The sequence below is a fragment of the Rhinichthys klamathensis genome, unplaced genomic scaffold, assembly GCF_029890125.1.
Source record: "Rhinichthys klamathensis goyatoka isolate OS25496 unplaced genomic scaffold, OSU_Roscu_1.1 h1tg000015l_1, whole genome shotgun sequence".
Lineage (NCBI taxonomy): Eukaryota > Metazoa > Chordata > Actinopteri > Cypriniformes > Leuciscidae > Rhinichthys > Rhinichthys klamathensis.
Window position 1 is genome coordinate 3,761,454 of NW_026606567.1, and position 20,238 is coordinate 3,781,691.

General features: G+C 36.3%; 2 protein-coding genes across 2 annotated transcripts in view; both read right to left on the bottom strand.

Annotated features, from left to right (window-relative positions):
* LOC130069457 (serine/threonine-protein kinase/endoribonuclease IRE1-like) overlaps nucleotides 1-20,238 on the bottom strand; it is a 119,851-nt gene that overhangs the window by 80,606 nt on the left and 19,007 nt on the right. The gene's annotated exons all lie outside the window — the stretch shown is intronic.
* nfil3-2 (nuclear factor, interleukin 3 regulated, member 2) lies at nucleotides 9,531-13,424 on the bottom strand. Its single transcript, XM_056233343.1, has one exon. It carries the CDS (start codon nucleotides 13,127-13,129, stop codon nucleotides 11,492-11,494), a length of 1,638 nt encoding a protein of 545 aa, XP_056089318.1. The 5' UTR covers nucleotides 13,130-13,424; the 3' UTR covers nucleotides 9,531-11,491.

The following is a 20,238-nucleotide window of genomic DNA, read 5'->3' on the forward strand; positions in this document are numbered from 1 at the left end:
TACAATTTTAAAGATTTAAAAATAAAGCTTTTGTGAAAATATTTTACAAATGTCTTTTAAAAACATTCGAAAATCGTAATTATTCCAAAGTTTGTAGAGTGTGTGTGTGTGTGTGTGTCCTGGTAAACCCTGAGTTATGGGGTCCCCACAGAGATGTCAATATCCAAAATCTGAAGTCGTTGTGGGGACATTTTTGGTCCCCATGTGGAAAACTACTTTTAAATTATACTAAGTGATGGTTTTTGAAAATGTACAAATGCAGAAGGTTTTCTGTGATGGGTAGGTTTAGGGTTAAGGGATATAATATACAGTTTGTACAGTATAAAAGATCATTAAGTCGATGGAAAGTCCCCATAAAACATGGAAATCCTGTGTGTGTGTGTGCTCATTTATCTATACTTGTGAGGGCCAAATGTCCTCACATTTCACAGGTAATTTTACTGTTTCTTTTAAAATATATAACCAATATATTGCTGAAAAAAGATTTAAACATATTTTTTCTTTTAGGTTTATTTAATTTGTATTATTATTTCTTATCTTAATGTCTTCATATTTATTTGTTAATTCATCTAAAACGGGGCAATGTACATTAACATCAATATTCAAATAAATGTAAATGCTACCCAAGTTATGTCAGTACACGAGTTATGACAGTCCCTGTGCCTGATGTATCCAAAACTGGAAATGGATTTTCTTACCCCTTGATGTAGGTTTTGTAATACTTTGGCATTTGAAGATTTAAATTAAACATATTTTCAATTAGAAAAATTGATTTAAGTTCCACTGTTCACAACATATGCCACCATATTTTGGCTGTTTTTTTACACTGTGCCGAGCAAGACAGATGACAAGATAACAAGTGCTCTGGCCGTGCCAGAAATGCACTCTAGGATTCCTAGAAAAACGATTCCAGTCCACTGGAAAGAGAGAAGGGAGGAAGGGAAGAAAGGGAGATGGAACACAGAACGAATCGGAGTGCCCATGTCTGCTGCTCGTTTGGCCACGCCCCTTCTTTTGAGCTGCGTTATGACTGGCTGCCCTCTCGTTGCCATGACGAGTGGGTTCACTTGAGGTTCTGTGTTCGCGAGAGGAGGTGACGGCCAGAATGGGAGGAGTTGACCTACATTCTGCTGTAGCCTCTGAACTGCCTAGCCAGTGTTGAATAAAAACATTTAACACGCCACACTAACGCTTATATATACAAAGGCCGTGATCCAGACGGCTTTTGGGAAGTCTATTCAGGGCTTTTTAAGTGGGAACATCTTTTTAACAGGACAGCACATCACTCTGAATGGTCCTTCAAAGCGACCGTTACAGGAAGGTGTGCTTTCCGGTCAAAACAATAAACAATCCCATAAGGCTTTTCACTGGAATCAAGCTTGAGTGTCATCACTGTTTGCAAAATAAGGAAACTATAAAATTGTGAATTGCGCTCATGTGCACTTGTGTAAACAAACAATATTGCGATATTGTGAAATGTCATTTACTCTCGGACACAATTTACACAGATTATGATTCCTATTTCCTGAGCCACTTTAGAGAGTCTGCTTTAAAGTGTTATAAAACAATGTTTGTGTTAAATAAACCCTCCAAGAATCAAAAACGCAGGGTCACGTTCTTCAAAAAATAAAAAATTATATATATATATATACACTGTATATTTATGACCTATATTGATATATATATGTCAAAAATATATATTTTAATCATGTGATTAAAAAGTCACATTACATTTTTTTTAATTAATTTTACATTTTTTGAAATTTAAATAAAGTACACCAAAAAGTTGCTGCCTTACATTTTTAAGTACAATGAACTTGGATGTTTAAGTCATTTCAACCTATATTACATTAAACTGACTTAAATGAGTTGAAAATAGCTTAACTTATTTTGATTTAAATAGTTAAAACATTGTAAAAACATATGTTGTCATAACTTATTGAACATATATAGTTTTAGTGTAATTATATAAAGTATTTCTTACTTAAATAATTAGATTTTTTTCCCCTTGAGTTTGAGCTTTTTATTTATTTTTATTAGGCTCTCAATGTGGACATATACTTGAAATCTTAATTATTATAATTAAAAATTATTAGGATTATAAATATTTAATTGGAAGAGTTTCTGCTCCCAAGACCCAAAATCAAATCAAGTGAAACTGAAAACTTAACTGAAACTTTAAATCAATTTATATGAAAATATTAAAACACAAAAATATGAAAATATTTTAAGACGTTTTAATAATAAAATATGCAATTTTATTTAAAAAATACATTATTTCTATTAAATCTACTAAATTATATTTATAATTATATATATTATTCAGGACATTGTTGTGCTTGTTTAGCTTTGCAAACATTTAATTAGGAATGAATGCTGTGCGTGTCTCTCTCCTGCTTAAACACTCATCCTGTTGTTCTGTGTGGCACCTGTTGATGTTTTAAAAAGTCATCATGACAGGAATGTTCCTTTACCAGCTGTTGTTCTGTAAGGTGTGTATGCGTTTCCTCATTCACACAGAACTCTGTCGGTTACGGGTCAGTCCGTGTGCAGATCAAAACTGGGTAATACTAGAGAATGTGAGTCAGACTTGTACAACAGTGTCAAGTTATAAAGGCACGGATAAACAAGTCATTAAGCTCTCCGTCCGCCATCCACGTTCCCTTGCCTCACGTGGGCCATCTGACCTAATTTCAGGATATACAAATAGGAAAATGAAAAACAAAAACAGCTGGAGTGATATTTCTACAGTAAACGCAGAACTCACATGCGGGCACAAAGCCAGCTAGACTATTGAAAAGCTGATCTCTGCTTCCTTGTATGAGACACTGTGCATATATAAACACAGACAATCTCTCTCACACACACACACACAAACACACATTCATCATGAGAGGCTTGCATTACTAAAAACTGACTGTGTTGTGCAATCTGTCTGAGCTGCTTGCATTTTATGTATATTTACTTACTGTATTACGTAAACCACGCTAGAACCATAATGGGAAGAACAGCAAGGGGTTTTATGATTAGCTTAGGCATATTTAATGCCACTTAATACTGCATTTGTTTTACATTTACATTATGCAAATAAAGACTCATGAAAAAGGAAACCCATAGTAGTTGAAACAGTGACTCATACTCATCTAAATGAAACTTTCTAAGCTGAAGCTCAATATAGCTGATCAGAATTTTTTTTTATTAAAACAATATTAACGTTTTAAAAACATTTTAAACTTTTAAAATAAAACATTAGCAATAAAAGTATTTTAAAAAGTATTTTTCCATATTTTTATCACATTAAACCGTTATATGTACAGAAATTATATGCTCAAATAAACCGCATGAAAAAAAGTGATTTCTTGTTTTCTTGTTTTTATTCTTTTTTAGTGCTGTCAAATAGATTCATCACAATTAATCGCATCTAACATAAGTTTGTAAGTGTGTGTGTGTGAATATATATATATATATATAGTAACACGTTACAATACGGATGCACTAATATGCATTAATTCATACTTAACTAATGCACAGATAATCATGAGAGGCTTGCATTACTAAAAACTGACTGTGTTGTGCAATCTGTCTGAGCTGCTTGCATTTTATGTATATTTACTTACTGTATTACGTAAACCACGCTAGAACCATAATGGGAAGAACAGCAAGGGTTTTTATCATTAGCTTAGGCATATTGAATGTCACTGTATCACACTGTAATGAATTTAAAAAAAATTATTTATTTATTGCCATGCATTTGTTTTGCACACTTTTTTTTTAGAACTTGTACTCACCATTTCTGTAAAACTAACTGAATAAAAATAAGTCCGAAGTGTGGATGGTCCACACATTACATATTACAGGAGGGGAAAACGGGAAGGTGAAAAACAGAAGGTGGGGGAATGTTTTTGGCTTCAGGAAGGAAACCGAGCAGGACGAGATATAGTCCATGTTTATGTTTTGAATTATATCCAAACACATAAAACCCTTTCCTCTCTCATATTAAACTAAGTCTCTCTTAATCTCAAGGCCCCATTGCCTTCTTTCTTTGTTATATACTCTTGTTATTAATGTACCGATACTTGCATAATGAGGAAAAAACTGTTATTAGTATTTATAGCCCAGTTTCCAGACAGAGGCAGATTTTTATTACCATGTGCATAATGTTTGCAAACAGACAATAAACTGATTGTGTTTTTAATTTATGACCAATCTAGAACAGGATCGGTTTAACCAGCTTACCCAGTTTCTTTTTCTTTCACCTCACTTCCGCTAAATATTACATAAATCCATCTGCAAGTGCACAATACTGTACATGTATAAACAAATGCTAATGTTTTATAACAAGGGAAAAATATGTATGTATATGTACGTTTCACTCCCTTTAAGAGCTCTGCAAAAAGTATCAGACACTGCTAAAACACCTACTAGAATATAATAAAAAAAGAAATTTCATCAGAATACATTTTAAACGGCTGTTAATGAATAATACTGGATATAACAACCAAACCTTGACCCTTTAGCGTCCGTGACTCCATGACACACATCCGAAGCATATCCTGCACTACTGATTAAACATAAATGATTGATAATGGGCAGTTGTTTGTAATAGGGATTGTAAAATATGATTTTGGGTCACAGATTGTGGAGTAAAAAAGTCAGGTCAACAGTCGACAGGGAGTGGCGTGTGTGTGTGTGATCGTGTTCATGATGACATGCTTGTGTTTGTCTGTGTGGGTGGAGGACACACTGCAGCAGGTCAAACGCTTTTGTTGAGTGTTTTTAGTTTTTGTTTAGTTGCATAAAAAGGCCTTTCAAAAACATATCAGCCCAAAACAAAAAGTATTATGCACTACCATTTTTCATCGGACATTTACGTACAGGTGTACTCTTTGAAGTACACACCACTAAATTTGGATATTAATATACTGACATCAATATGGTAATCGCTCACAATCAATCACACTCTTAGAAGAAAAGGTTCTGTATACAAGCTTGAAGGGTTCTGTTCTGTCATGTTCTGTCTTCTGGTTTGTTTTTCCACAGCATGAAGGTAAGATCTTACAGATTTATGAATGAACCGCTGGTTTTAAAATCTTTCCAGTCGACTGACATTTGTTATGAAATCCGCTTCAAACATTACAATGCTCGTGATAACTTACGTTAACTCATAAGTTAGTAAATCCACTTCACTAGTTAATTACTCTTCGACAGCGATGCCATAGAAATATACAGAGCTGCTAAAACGGAAGTTCAAAAACAATATTACTTATTTTCTGGTGCATAAGGTCTATAACCCTATCGAACCTTTTTGTGTGTACACAGTACTATCACAGTACCTTTTTTTTTCTTTTTTCCTTTTTTTGTTTTTTCTACTAGAGCTGGAGAAAGTTGAATCATTTTAAGATGCATTGATGAATTTGTGCATCAAACCTGCCTTTTATTCTAACCCTGCATCAAAATCACACTGAAGTTTCTTTAGAAGAATAACTTTTAGAACCACGATCAACCACATGCAAACATTTCAGCCTAATTTTGTTATAAATATATTTAAATATGAATTATTATAGGAATTTAATAACTAAGTGACTCTATAAGTCTAACTTATTTCTAGGTAAAGATTATGAGCATTTTAGTTCCATTTGGGGAACACTGAAAAATATTATAGTAGGAAAACAACTTTCACTCAGAAATTACTCGTGAATTTCACAAATAATTACAGGGAAACATAAATAGCGCATTGAATTTGACGAAAAGTACGATTTTGAAGTTAAAATAATATTTCTTGTAAAACATATTCTAATCATCTTTATTTACAACTTTGAAAAAAAGTTTTTGCATTAAAATGCAGCCGATTAGTTGAGTCTAGATCTACAGTGCATAAAGGTGTTTGTTTGATGATTTTCAGAATGAATGCCAGACTCAGCTTTCTGTGTGAACAAGCAAGCAATTTACATTTATAAAATAAATAGTTTTATGTCAATTTTGTCTGTAGACCGAGCTTGCAGGGGGTGTTCAGATGGTGTTTCTGCAGACCTGTCCATGTGGAGGAAAGCTTACAGCGAGCCAAAGCCCAGTGCACAGTGTTTCCGTTGTGCTACGGCACAAACACACGCAGCAGTGGCCTGATCCGTTGACCTCTCTCGGCAGTTACAAATAAACCAGGTAACTCGAGAAGACTGTTTTCCCTCAGCTTACCATGAGCTTTCCTCGACAGGACAGGCCAGCTTGTCTCTCTCTCTCTTTCTCTTTTCTGTTTTCCTACCATACTTTCACTTCATGTCCATCACCATCTCTCTCTCTCATTCCTCCCTCCCTTCAGCGCTGACCTACTTTTCAACTGACCTGTTTATGCAAGCTTCCATGCGCTCCAGTCACAAAAAGAGGGACAAAGGGGAAGCCGAATCTGTATAGGACTGTGCTACTGTTTCCACTGCTGTTGTTCGGGGATCATTACCTGCTGCCCCACCTCTATACAGACACTGCAATGGTGTTTCTAACCTCACGTAACAGGTTACGACACTGACTTCAAAGAGGTGATTATTAATAGAAGTCGTGTAGTTATGAGACTGCTGGCATTGGTTGCATTGGCCTATTTCACTTGGCTCACTTTGGTAGCACATATTTCTATCATCGCCCATATTAACAAGCACTGTAATCCTATTTATTAACATGATCTTTTGCAATATAGGCTTTTATGAAGCAACATACATAATTTGCACGTAGTTTGAAAATAGTCTAGCTACAGTTTGGAGTTCAAATATATGCTAAGTATAATTTTTTTTTTTATAATAGTTTTGTTATGTAACTAACTAAAACTTATTTATGCAATATTTAATGCACTAATATATTTTAACATGTATATTAGCAATATATTTCTAGGCCATCATAGAGTTTGAAATACATTAAAAATATACTCTATTGTTCAAAAGTTTGGGATCAGAAAGGAAAAAAGTGACTGAAGACATTTATAATGTGACCAAACATTTCTATTTTGAATAAATGCTGTTCATTTGAACTTTCTATTTATTAAAGAATCCTGAAAAACAATGTTTTTTTCCCCCACATCTTATTAAGCAGCACAACTGTTTTCAACATAATTAGAAATGTTTCTTGAACATCAAATCATCATATTATAATGATTTCTGAAGGTTAATGTGACACTGAAGACTGGAGTAATGATGCTGAAAATTCAGCTTTGATCACAGGAATACATTACATTTTAAAATATATTCACATAGAAAACACATTTTATTTTATGGCAATAATCGTATTTTACATGGCAATAATATTTCACAATATTGCAGTCTTGGTGAACAGAACTTCTTTCAGAAAGAGACTTCTTTCAAAAACATTAAAAAATCTCACCGACCCCAATACTTTTAAACTTTTAGTGTATGTGAAAAGATACAGATCTTTTCCCCCAAATAAAATCACTATATCTATATATATTCCATAGCCTTGCCTTGTCTTTCTTGTGAAGAAAACAGACCTTATCTGGGCCTCATCTACACAACAAGCCTTCATTGTAATAAGAGTGTTCTAGTTTTGCCGCTTGTTTTTAGTGTGGACCGGGTCAGGGTGTTTCCGATCAGACGGTGTGTCTCAGGAGAGATCTAAATCCCCTCAGCCCGATCCCTCATTCTCTCGCTGCCAGACTCATTATGTCAGCTCTGTGTTTGGGACCAGTCTCTCTGCTTCTATGTCTGTCCTCACACACAGATTGTGTAACATTTTCCTTGTTGAAATGTAATCAGATCAAGGGCTTCAGTTTTATTTGATTCAGAGAACACAAGTCAACGAGAGCTGTTGGATTTGATACTGGCACTGTATGTTTATTTCATTTAGCTAAAGTAAACCAGGACTCGGTAGTCCATTACTGAATACAAATTGCATGATGAAAATTGTGGTTAGTGACGACATTAATACACATTTTACGTAATAAAATCGGACTACTTTTTGATTACTTTTAGATCCTTTGACCTAATGTTTTTGAATAGGATAATCTTCATACTGATATAAAAATACAAAGAAAAAGAAGAAAAAAAAATGTTAAATGTGTTATCAACAACATGAAATGCATTGAACATTACATTACATCAGGTGAAGGAACTGCTAGAAGTTCGTAAGTTGATGAAAAATTAATTATGGAGTAAGTATTAATAAATTAAAGTAATAATCAAAACAAAAAAATTAAATAAATAGTTTTGTATTTATTTAAAAAATAATTTTAAATTAAATAAAAAATAAATAAAAAAGATTAAATATTGTATTTGTTTAATCTGTGTTCATGGCCTCTTAATTTTACATGTAATTATGTCCTTTACAAACGTATATAAGAAATAGGCTGTTTTAGAAAGGAACAACAGAAGAATTATGAAGAGTCAGTGAAGAATTAAGAATAATTTAGTGGCAATTTGTGAATATTAAGTAATTATGTTATCAATAAAAATGTAACTGTTGTCTGATTATGAGCATTTTAAAATGTAATATAATATAATTACAAGTATATAATTTTTGCTTAAATGTATATATTCATTTACATTTTTGGTGTTATTTTGTTATATTTTACTGATTTCATTAACACATTTTAAATTTAACTAATGCTTCCGAACCCTATAAATTATTTGTCCAGTCATATCTATATTAGTTATATTTATTAAATTGTCTCACACCGACCCCGGGCCGTCCTTATTGTTGAGCAGAAGTCATAAAGCACCTAGAAATAAATCCTACATATTTTCTGAGGAGTTTGAGGGAGTTGCATAAAAATGTGAAAATCTTTTTCTTGGGAAACCGAGATTTTTAATTGATTTAGCTCACCGTGGATTTGGCTTTGGCACGGCTTGGGAGGTGTTAAACTAAAAACACCTGATAGATCTGCTGACCTGTGCATGTTCTCATCAGCAGGACAGGCTGTTCTGTACATTCATGCAACACGAACATGAAGGCACTTGGGAAATAAGGGTTTAATTAAGTCTTTTCTACTGGTAGAGCCAATCAGAAAGGGCAAGATACAGATTGTATCCCGTTTGACTACATTGTTTGCGTGTATCTTTATGCAGCGCTCGTCTCAAATACGCACATTGTGTTCTGCATATCATGTTACATTATGAAAAACTATCAATGTGCAACGTGTACTGTACGTGTACAGTTCGCTGAACACATCTGCACAACATGTTTAAGCAGCACATCGAGTAACTAGGTCAGAGTTACATAAGTAATGTAAGCCTGCGGTAAAGCTAGATTGATGTGTGTCTGTATCTCATGATAGATCAGAGCAAGATGTTCAACATTTCTGCCCTTTCGTAATGTTAAGCCAGAATAAAACAGGATATAATAGGACATTAAATATTTCCTTTGTTTACTAATCTCTTTTAACTTGAGTGAAATCCTGTTTAGAAAGAAAACAATTATGTAATCTGGTGTCAATAAATTTGATTCGATAAGGCTATAATTGCATGTTGCAAAATATAATGCAGTTATGTAATTATTTAACTAAGTGGATACAGTATAAAAAAGGACAAATGCATGAATAATGCAACAACATTTTTTTATTTAATTTTTTTGTAGAATTTTTGAAATGCACCCAAACCTAGCACTGAATATTAGTGTTTTTACAATATGCATCTATTTCAAAGCAGTGCCATAGTCTACTCAATAACAGCAAACAAACCTTGCTCGTTATTTCCACTTTCTTTTTTGATAAAACCATAAGAAATAATAATAATAAAAAAAAAACATCAAACATCACAGTTTGAAACGTACTGAAAGGACGAAGAGGGATATGGTGTTGGTGACATTGTGGTGAGCAATTACAAAATCACAGTAAACAGGAAGTAAAGACGCAGTTAGTGATAAAAAGGACAACACTTGGCCCCCAAAAACATTTCAAAAAGCACAATACAGTGTTGTGAGAAAAAAAATATTTTACATTTATACACAAGTGCCATAAGTTAACAGGACACGTAGACTTATTTTGAAAAATATTTAGGGGGAGTTGTGACTACAATTGAGCTACCTGAAAAAATTGAAGCGTTCTTCTAAAAGTGAAAAAAAAACAAAAAAAAACTTTAATTAAACCATTTTAGCAGGAAAGCATATGCAGGGCAGCGGCTGACTAGTGAGTGAGTCAGCAAACCAGTTAAAGAGTGAAAAAACTGCAGTATCAGCTAGCTTAATTGCTTAACTGGGGGCCTCAATGGCAAACGATCTGAGACATTATGCTAGTAATCATCCATTTATACTGATGTAAGCAGGGTGGAGCTTTCGTGTAAACCCCATGCTAATTAGAGCAAATCATTCCCGTTCATAACCAGAGAGGAAGAGAGTGTTATTTTGCATTACGTCCAGAACAAAAACAGTTTCATATCTATCTTTAGGTTCACTCTATAACAGGTTATGAAGCAAATTTATGTTTTACATCAGTGGATGTACTAGGAAAACAATAAATAAGAAGGCTACATAAAATAGAAGGTAAATGTAATTTTTAGGGTAGTTTTAATGTTTTAAACATCTGGAAAATACATATTACAATAAACAGTGTTTCAAGACTAGACATTTCAATTAGTTATAACTGCAATAAAAACATTTTAGTATCTATTACATGGAGATTACATGAACCTGCAAATGAATCTGTAAAGGCTTTGGGGCATTTTGTAATTTTCCTATAAAAGGAGAGTTTCCAAAAAAATATTTATTTGCAAATTGGTAAAGTAAAAAAAGGAGTTTATATTAAGTGGCACTGCAAACACACTGATATTGTACAGTATTTTTTTGACAAGAATGTAATCTTTTTGTTTTCTTCTCAAAATATATTCGTATATAATATTTATATCACATTTTATACATACAAACCAAGTGCCTGATAAAGGAGCAGTAGCTAGGTTGTTGAATGTGGGAAAAGAGATGGGGAGCACTAGTTAGAAAAGCAGATAGAGGTATATGGAGCAGAGAGAGGTATGAAATTAAAGCCATGTTTCTTTGGTCAAGGGAACGTTCCCTGAATCTTCTGATGTTTGATATGTTTCAAAATGATGCAAATGTTCTGTTGTTTCGTTGTGGCCAAAAACTAAGAAAGGGGCACTTGAAATTGCCTATTTACATAGAAGAATCCATTACAATGCCTCACAAATTGTAGATATTGCTATTGAATTGAATGTACTCTTATGTTGACATCTTAGTGCAGCACAGGAAATACGGGTAAGTGCGATCAATAGCTTGTCATCCTATTTCATTCTGTTATAAAAGTGCCACTGTAACCTTAAGAGGAAGTTAAACAAACAAACCAAACCAACAAAAGGTAAGTCTATACATTATGGTACAATGCATCAGTTTCTGTCCTGATGTAGTTCTGGCAATGTCCATTTCTCTTATTCCAAGCCATACGAACAGGGAATGGGTGAAGGATATAAGATGAAGGTAGGACCTCAAAGGGTTTATAAAATGTCTCTTGGGGGTTTATACCAAGACCCAAGTGAGTCCTACGGTCTCCCATTCAGTCATGTCTCTTGTTGCAACTGTTACGCAAGCTGGATTCCTCCTTCCAACATTCGATGCTTCCAACCGAAGTGTCCTCCTTGCAAAACCCTGCATTCGACTGACCGCCAGATTGAGACAAGGCCAGGTAAGGGTGCTGAGGTAATGGTTGGAAATTAGCAGGTGGCGTTGTCGGTGAGTCTTGAGATGATGCTGTGCCCTCACTCTGAGCTCTGTGCTTGAGTCTCAATTTGTGGGGTAGGGCAGTGCCTTTGATTTCTGCTTGGCCATCTTTGCACTGGCTCGGTGAAAAGGAGCTCTGGGTCATGAATATGTGAGGGTGGTAGCTGCCTGTATCAGAGCAAGAGGAAAAGGGAGACTCATCATCTGTGGAGCCCTCTTTATCAGAGGTGCGGGGATCCCCGTCACTTGAGGAAGTGTCCTTTCCTGAGTGAGCCTCATAGTACTCTTCTTGTCTCAAGCTTCCTTCGTAGGTCAGCACTGGTGGCTCGTCGTTTTCCTTGGGGCTATTTGAACAGTGGTACATCTGTGTTTCATCTCCATCCTCGGGTCTCACCAGAAGATTTGGGGCGGCAGCATCGACCCTTTGTCGCTGAGCAATGTACGCTTGCCTTTCGGCGGCCTCTGTGTAGTCATGAGGAGAGTCCAAAGTCTTCCTCTCTAGCCGTCTGGACACCTCTGCCAAGGTTTTTTCGGTTGGTTCCTCTGTAAGCTGGCTGAGGTTCTGCTGCTCTTTTGGAATCATTTCCTGAGTTTCTACAGGATACGAGGCACTGCTAGAACGGTATAAGATGACACTTCTTTGAGCAGATTGCGGGACGTCAAAACTTTCAACCGTCTCCTGGCGTTGTTGCTTCTGTTGGTTGGCTGAATAACCTTGCTCAAAAGTCCGCTGGTGAAGTGCTGCTGGTAGTCTAGAATGAATGTTGAACATGAACTGTGCAGTGGTGCTATTGACAATGTCCATCTCTAGACCCATCCCTTCCTGCTTGATGTCATACGCCATTGGCTCTGGGCTGTCCCGAGAAGAGCCATCGGACATATCAGAGAGGGAACCTCGTGGGGAGTACTTTGTCAATTTCAAATGCCCATCCCCTCGAACAGACTGCTCTGTTTCAGAAGAATCAGAGTTTATCATCATCTGAGAAACACTGGAGTAACCATTAGGGAAGAAGCAACTGGAGGAAGAGGATGATGATGAGTTGCCCCCAGAAGTTCCATTGACTGCTCCAGCAATCTGCTGACTCTTTTCCATGTAGGAGGCTGTACTTATCAGACCAAACCTGAGCTTAAGCTGTAAAAGTTCAGTTTTTAGGCGTACATTCTCATCGTTCAGTGCCATAACTCTGTTCTCGAGGATCATGTCATTAAAGCGCCGCTTCTCCCGGGAACGCTTGGCTGCCTCGTTATTCTTGCGTCGCTTTTCCCAGTAGGATGCATCCTTTTTCTCATCTGAGATAAATTCACGCTTGCGTCGACAGCTCATGTTGTTTGACTTTGGTTTGAGAACGCGGCTCTGGCGAGGGTTGCTTTGAGGTGAATGGAGAAGATCGCTGTAGTCTGAAAAGCTGTCTGTGTTCTCTAAGGTTTTGCTCGAACTGGAATTTGTTGAGATTTGTAAGTTCAAACTTTCCATCCTCGGCTTCACCACCGATAATGGAAATTAATGAAGAAACGGGGATGGGGGAAAGGTGGTTACAAGATTCCCTGTAGGATATCCTGATGTACAGTAGACTGGAGAATCTTCAACTAAGTAGCTGGATCAGCAAATACTTTATGAGGTGTTTTAGCTTCTGAAAAGCCGAACCTCATTGATTTTGTTGATTTAAATTGCAAGCAAAAAGTCCTTTGATCAAGTGTCCAGGTTGGCTAAGAAGAGCAAGAACAGGTGCACTTTATTATGAGTCTCCTGCATTTAACAAACCCGAGGAATTCTTCAGTGAGTAAAATCTTTTACTCTCTTGCCACACAATGTTGGTCAAAGCCAAACGAGAGGGAATAAAGTACAGAGAAGGTGGCCAAAACTGCTTGAAAGATTCTGACCGCCTTTTTCTTTGTTTTCACTTTTGTTCCTTTATGCAACAGGGCTCTATCATGCCACAGAGATGTGTCCCAGTGCCTTGGGCGTGTTGGAGGATATAGGTCACTCGGTCCACCCCAGCTTGCCAGCCTCTTGGGGAGGGGTGCTGCTGCTCCTAAAGCCTCCAGCTGGCTGTTCGACGAAAGGCTGCAAACATAAAAGAGAAAAGACAGATTTGTTAATTCTCGAAAGCTGAAGCAATTCATAGTTTGCCTTTAGGCACTTAAAGAAATATTTTAATTTGTTGTTTTTCATTTTAAATTCAACTCTCCACACTTCTCTGCATGGCTGGGTAATCAGAAGATTTAGAAGAGGAATGTTCAGCTGTGCCTTTGTCATATTCTCTGGCTTCATCTACTCAACCTTGACAACCACAGAATGTTTTCTGTTGCCCAGTAACCACTGTCTGACCTACTAACCCTCGTATTGATTTGTCTGTCTGCGACCCTTGACCTTTCCTCACTGACTAGACATTGGACTCTTGTGATGCAAAGGGACCACGGCTAAGAACGCTATCAGTGATTATTTTGGTCAAGGAGGACCAACGGCTAAAGAAAATGACCTAAAATTAGTTTCCAAGTTAAGCATTACCCTTTGTACAGAATTCCATCAAAAGAATTCCAGAATTCCATCCATGTGTTCCGCAAACATGACTACACATATGGTAAACATTAGCAATGAACACATGATTTGTTTTAACATTTTGAAACCTTATCCCCTATTACATCATCTTCTCAGAGGAAATCAGTCCGAGAGGTTTTGGCTTTTGAAACATTAACATAAAATGTTACAACACATCTCCTCTTGGCTGCACAGCCCGAGGAGCCTGGTGCCCCAATGTGCAATAAGGCCCAGAAACAAAATGCAAAAACATTAACACTTAATCTTTTAATGACCATGGACTAAAAGGCTTTCAAGGAGAACTTCCGAAAGAAGCACACTTGAGCTAAAAATGAGAAGAAGCCAAGAAAACCTCATAACAATAATTACTATAATGGGAGATAAACCGAGGTCAGGCAAAAGGCAAGTCAGGTTTTATGATCTGGGGATTGGGAGTTTTGCAATATAGGTCAGGCCTTTCTGGAAAAAAGGGGAGCCAAGGGAACATTCCATCAACATGAGTTAAGATCCAGGGGAGGTAACTGTTTCATCCATTTAAAAGTGAACACTAATGGAAAAGCGAAGTCTCCAGTGATGATTAACTCAGCAGCCAGTGGGTAATTCCACATTTGCTGCAATCCTATCATGACCTAAACTGAGCAACAACTCCCTGTTGCAATGTCAGGATATTGTTGTTCAACTAAGTGTCTGATTTCCTTTTTTCTACAAGTTTGCTCGGTTTGGGTGCAAATATCTGGTCCCAGTATCCCAGTAAAATTTAACTCATAAGGCCAATTTCTAACACCACTATTCTCTAATAATACAAGAATAAATATAAAGTGAATATTTTATGGGTTATGGTCGCCTCATCCCAGACATCTGAGGGAACTTTACGTAACTCGAGACCACTTAAACCTCTTCTGATGGCTTCAATCAACAATTCCTGGTTTATTCTGGTAATGTATAATGAATATGGCCAAAACTGTGAGGCTTCCTCCCCTAATTATTGTACGATATGAATAAAATAGTGCACTGTTAATGAAATGTAAATGATGTTAAACAGGTACAGTTATGGTCATTTAGGTAAGGCGCAAAGCTAAAAGAGACTCCCTCCCTGAATGACCCACTAACCTAGAAACTGGGCAGGTAGCGAGAAAAATGTCTCTTTTCCTTGTGCTCAAATATAGGTCAGGAGTGCAACAGGCATCATGAGAGAGATAAAGTCAGAAAGGTAATTGAAGTGTTTGCTAAAAATAGAAAGGTAAGGGATGGATTGAGGATAAACTAAATGAAGTATGAGAAAAAAAGAGAATACAGGGAAAAAAGGTGTTTGGATGCTTGCAGACATTTTATTGAATGCCAGCTACACAAACACAGAGGAGCTTTCCAAGACACCCTAACAAAAGAAAAAACTCCATCAGGGATAAGTGCCAATTTCCGAATTATCTGGGAAAACAGAAAGACTGAATCAAATGTAAACAAATGTATTACTATTTACACAGTATTCAGAGTTGTCCTATGATGTTTAATGAAACACACTGTCATACTTGTGAATGAATCACTTGATTCAGTTCTTTTTATTGATCTGTCAAATCGACTGCTGAATCAGACTGAACTGAGCACAGGATTCATGGATTGGGATCAATCAGACAACTCATTCTCTCACTGAATCAGTTCAGATTACTCAGAAATGCCCATACTTATTTCAGGCTTACAATGAGCAGAGCACTATTACTGTTACATGCATTTTTCGAATTTAATTTAAATTTAAATATTTTATATTATATTGAATTTAATAATTATAATTATAAATGTAAATGCTACTGTGCCTCCTTTAAACTGGAGAAAAAGGAAGAGGCTATGAATAAAAATAGTAAGTGGATGAGTTATTTACTCTGTCAACCACACCCATGAGTCATTAAAAAGTATGTATCTCCTCGCATTATCAACAATTCAACTAATAATTGAAATCTTACATCACCAACAATCAAACCACCATAAAGACTCTGACATGACACACCTGTCTGTCTGTTATTCAAAACTGCTATTATTTATCATGTGACATGATTAATGAAATTTCTAATAACCGACTTCACTGGATGAGGTGCAATTAGATAAACTTAAAACTGTAATGGGCCAATAAAACTCACTTTCACTCTTGCCCTATATATAGGACATGGGTTATATCTGCGCTTTCATCCGGGAAGAAATAGCATGTCTGGCCCACTAACTTGGGCGAGGCCTGGAAACTATAATTCAGCTCAAATGTTTCATGTGTTGCTTTACAGCCGTTTCAGTAATGGAAATAATGGGCGAAGGCGGGGAGCTGGATTTCATTGTGGCCATGTAATTGACCCTGGGGCGGAATGTAATATTCGGCACGTGGGATGGGAGCTCTTTTTTTTTTGTCTTTATCTTCTCCAGTAGGAGGAGGGCAGGCCTTGGACAAGCAGGAGGAGTTCCAGACCAACTCTTTCTATAAACACACTCATATCATCCTCTATTGAAAAAAATTAAATGCTTTGACCGAGTCCATGTGTTTCACCAGTCACATGTGCTCTCTTGCCCCACATAACTAAACAGTAATTCGCCTCTCCCTGTTAGCCACATCGGCACAATAACGGCACGCCTCCTCCCTATACCTTCCTTTCTCTTTCACTAGAAGAAATCTTGAGAAATCCACCAATTGAGTGTTTATAGCCTAAAGAGGTCAGTAAACTTGGTCACACTCAAACACCGTAAATCAAGAATGACACCGCACTTAACAAATATGCTTTTATGTGTAGCAATCTGAAAGATTTATCTGCACAATTTACTGGCACTACCAAAGTTTTTATATATATATATATATATATATATATATATATATATATATATATATATATATATATATATACATACATATATATATATATATATATATATATATATATATATATATACTGCTTTAGCACAAAAAAAAAAATATATATATATATATATATATATATATATTTTTTTTTTTTTGTGCTAAAGCAGTACCCAATATGCAAGTGTTAGCCGCACGAATCAGTAAACTGGCAGAAGCTTTGTTCTTTGTTATGGCAGACGAGGGTTGCTTTCTCCAGGTTTATGACCTACATTCTGCGCTGGCACACAAAGCAGTTCGTCTGATGCCCCCTGATGCTTTAAAGACCCTGAGTTTTTGTTCTTTTATTTAGCCTTCTCATTTCTCTCCATTATGTAACTCTTTACACAAAGACTGCATTATGTCAGAAGAAAAAGGCAAGATGTTAAGCAATCTCACACATCCACACATTTTAGGCTAATCATGCTTGCATATTTTCTTACTATATATAATACACTTTTGTTGAATCTAAAATATGTGATGCAAGAGCTTATGATATAAAACTTTATTGTGCGTATGCTATTAGAAGCATAGACGGGGTGTCATCAGGGAAAAAATAATAATTGTGACTTAACCTATTAGGCTACTCATGTAAATTGTACCCTATTGTATAAACATGTAATCAAGGACCTCGGTAAATCAGTTTACATCCAGGTACAGGGAACTATCTGAACAATAACAATAGTATAAAGTTTAATAACGTTACAGCCTATAGGCTAGCTAGACATATACCATGCGGGGGCTTTAGGTGATCTGACCACGATCAATACAACAATAACCACAAAAGTTACGAAATAACCGTTATCGCTTGCTTACCGGCAGAAATATATTAAACGAGAGTTTAAAGCAAGCATTGCATGTTTCCGATTTGTAGTTGGGCATTTACATTTTACATGCAAGAAAGTAATTACATTTGGTTGCCAACTGGTTTGCTCCTGTCTGAATACCAGGAAAGAGTTAACAGGTCTGACTCCTCTAACGTAAACACCCGCGTTAACCTTTACCGAGCACGGCTACACGTGACAGCGAGAAGTGTGTCCGGGATTTTCCTCCCAAACCGCCGCATTAACCTCCTAACCCAATTGGATTGAACACTTTCATTAGGATGTCATTTTCGAACATTATTCATTCATTATTCATTGATATAGGCTAATATAAAGACATTTCCGGCGATATAATGAAATTATGTTTGTTGGTGTTTTAATTAAAGTCATAAGCGGTGCGCCCAGCTTAACTAACTGTAGCCCATCTCTAACTGTAAAAAAGTGCCTTTTTTATTTAATTTTTTATAAAATGACCTATCATAAAATAGGGTAGGCTAATATCGTTACTAACCATAAATAAGCAATGATTCCGAAAACTTTTGTGCATGGTGAATGATTGTGCATCATGGGCAGCATTTAAAATATGTTATGGGCATCAAGTGCTAAATGTCTTGTCAACAGTCGCGAGGGGTCCTGGCCTCGCCTTAACATTGCGAACACGCACACTGAGCAACATCCCAATCTGTAACGAGCATACGTAAACACACTAAACATAAACTAATGAATTCATCTGGATTTGAGCTTGGGCCGTTGCCCGTTGCATTAAAAATATATTTCTCTGATTATTTCCAGTCATCTAATTTCATAGCCGCGTAAAATTACCGCAATATCACCCAGAAGCATCAGCCATGCAGTTGTAAACACACAGTGTGCGCGCATCTAAAAGTAGTAAAGCAAACGTACCTTTTGTGGCTTTTGTGTGTGTATCCAAATATTTGGCGCCAGGTGGTTATTATTAGTCTCTTTGTATCAGCCTCAAAGACTTGAATGGAAAGACGAGGTGATCCACACACACGCACTACACGCCGCGTCCTGAACGCATGGATTCCGCAGCCCTTGTGTTTTTGCCCTGGTTCCTTGTGTTGTGTTGGCGAGTTGCTCCAGTATCCTGCCGCTAGCTGCTTCTGTTTAGAAATGTATGTTAGTAGGTCAGCGGTTGCATAACAGGACGCTTCGGGTGCCTCGTCACGTTTTGTTTCTCTCTTTAACCCCCACCTCCGTCCCTCCCTCATCCATCCGAAAGCCTGTGAGTGCATAACTGGGAGGGATCAGGCAGTCGGCCCGACCTACTCTCGGATATAGGACGGTGATATTCCTAATAAGATTGACATGTAGGCTAGAAAACATGTAGCTGTTAAATAAGGTTGCATGCAACTTTCCGCTTCCACTATTAAATGTAATCGGGAAATTGCACATAACACTCTCCTTCACATTTATAATTTTGTTTTTGTTTTCTCTCCAGATTTTTTAAAAGTAGTTACTAAACAAATACAAGAAAATGCAATTTCATTGACCCAATTTTCCAAAAACTGAACAGCTGATTTTGTTTAGCTGCATGTCTGGGTGAATCCAGAGACAGACAGACTATTTTAGGATAAATAATTTGTACACCATGTTAAGAAATGTCTGGGTCAAATTTTACCACAAGGTCATAAGAAAAAAAAAAAAGTTTTTTTTTTGCAAGAATATAAAGGCCATTTTGAAGAGTACTAAGATATTTTGTGTCACTATTTTTAGGACAATTTTCCCCTAAATTATTACCCACAATTGCTGTAATGCATCCTGACCTTTTAATACTGTATATAAAGTAAAATATATAGCCATTATTTTCATTGATAATTTCTCACTACTTTATTACAGCATTTTAGCAATGAAACTAATTATTTTACCATGATTTCCACTTTACAGATTTTTTTAGTAAAATTAAGATTTTGAGAATATTAAAATGAGAATCTTTTTTTTTTTTTTTTTTTGTGGAATATGATAATGGTCCAAAAAATAGTATATTATTTTGTTATTTTATTTATTATTTTATTTTAATTACATTTTTTTATTATTATTTATTTAGCTTTAATATTTTAATTATTTTAGGACTGGCCAGGATTGCCTCATTTTTCCAATTCTGAATCCACCTCATGCTCCTTGGATTTTTTTCTCTTTTTTTTTTCTCACTGATGGAAGTCACAAATGCAATAGTATTGTAAAGATGACCTTGAACTTGGCCCACTGTCCCCTCCCCCCATACCTTCCTGCCTTCATCCCCCAATCCCACCCCTCCCAGCATCGTCTGGAGGAGGTTTCCATGGCAACCGTCACGCTACCCTCTCACGCCAGGCCCAGCCTCCCTTTGACTG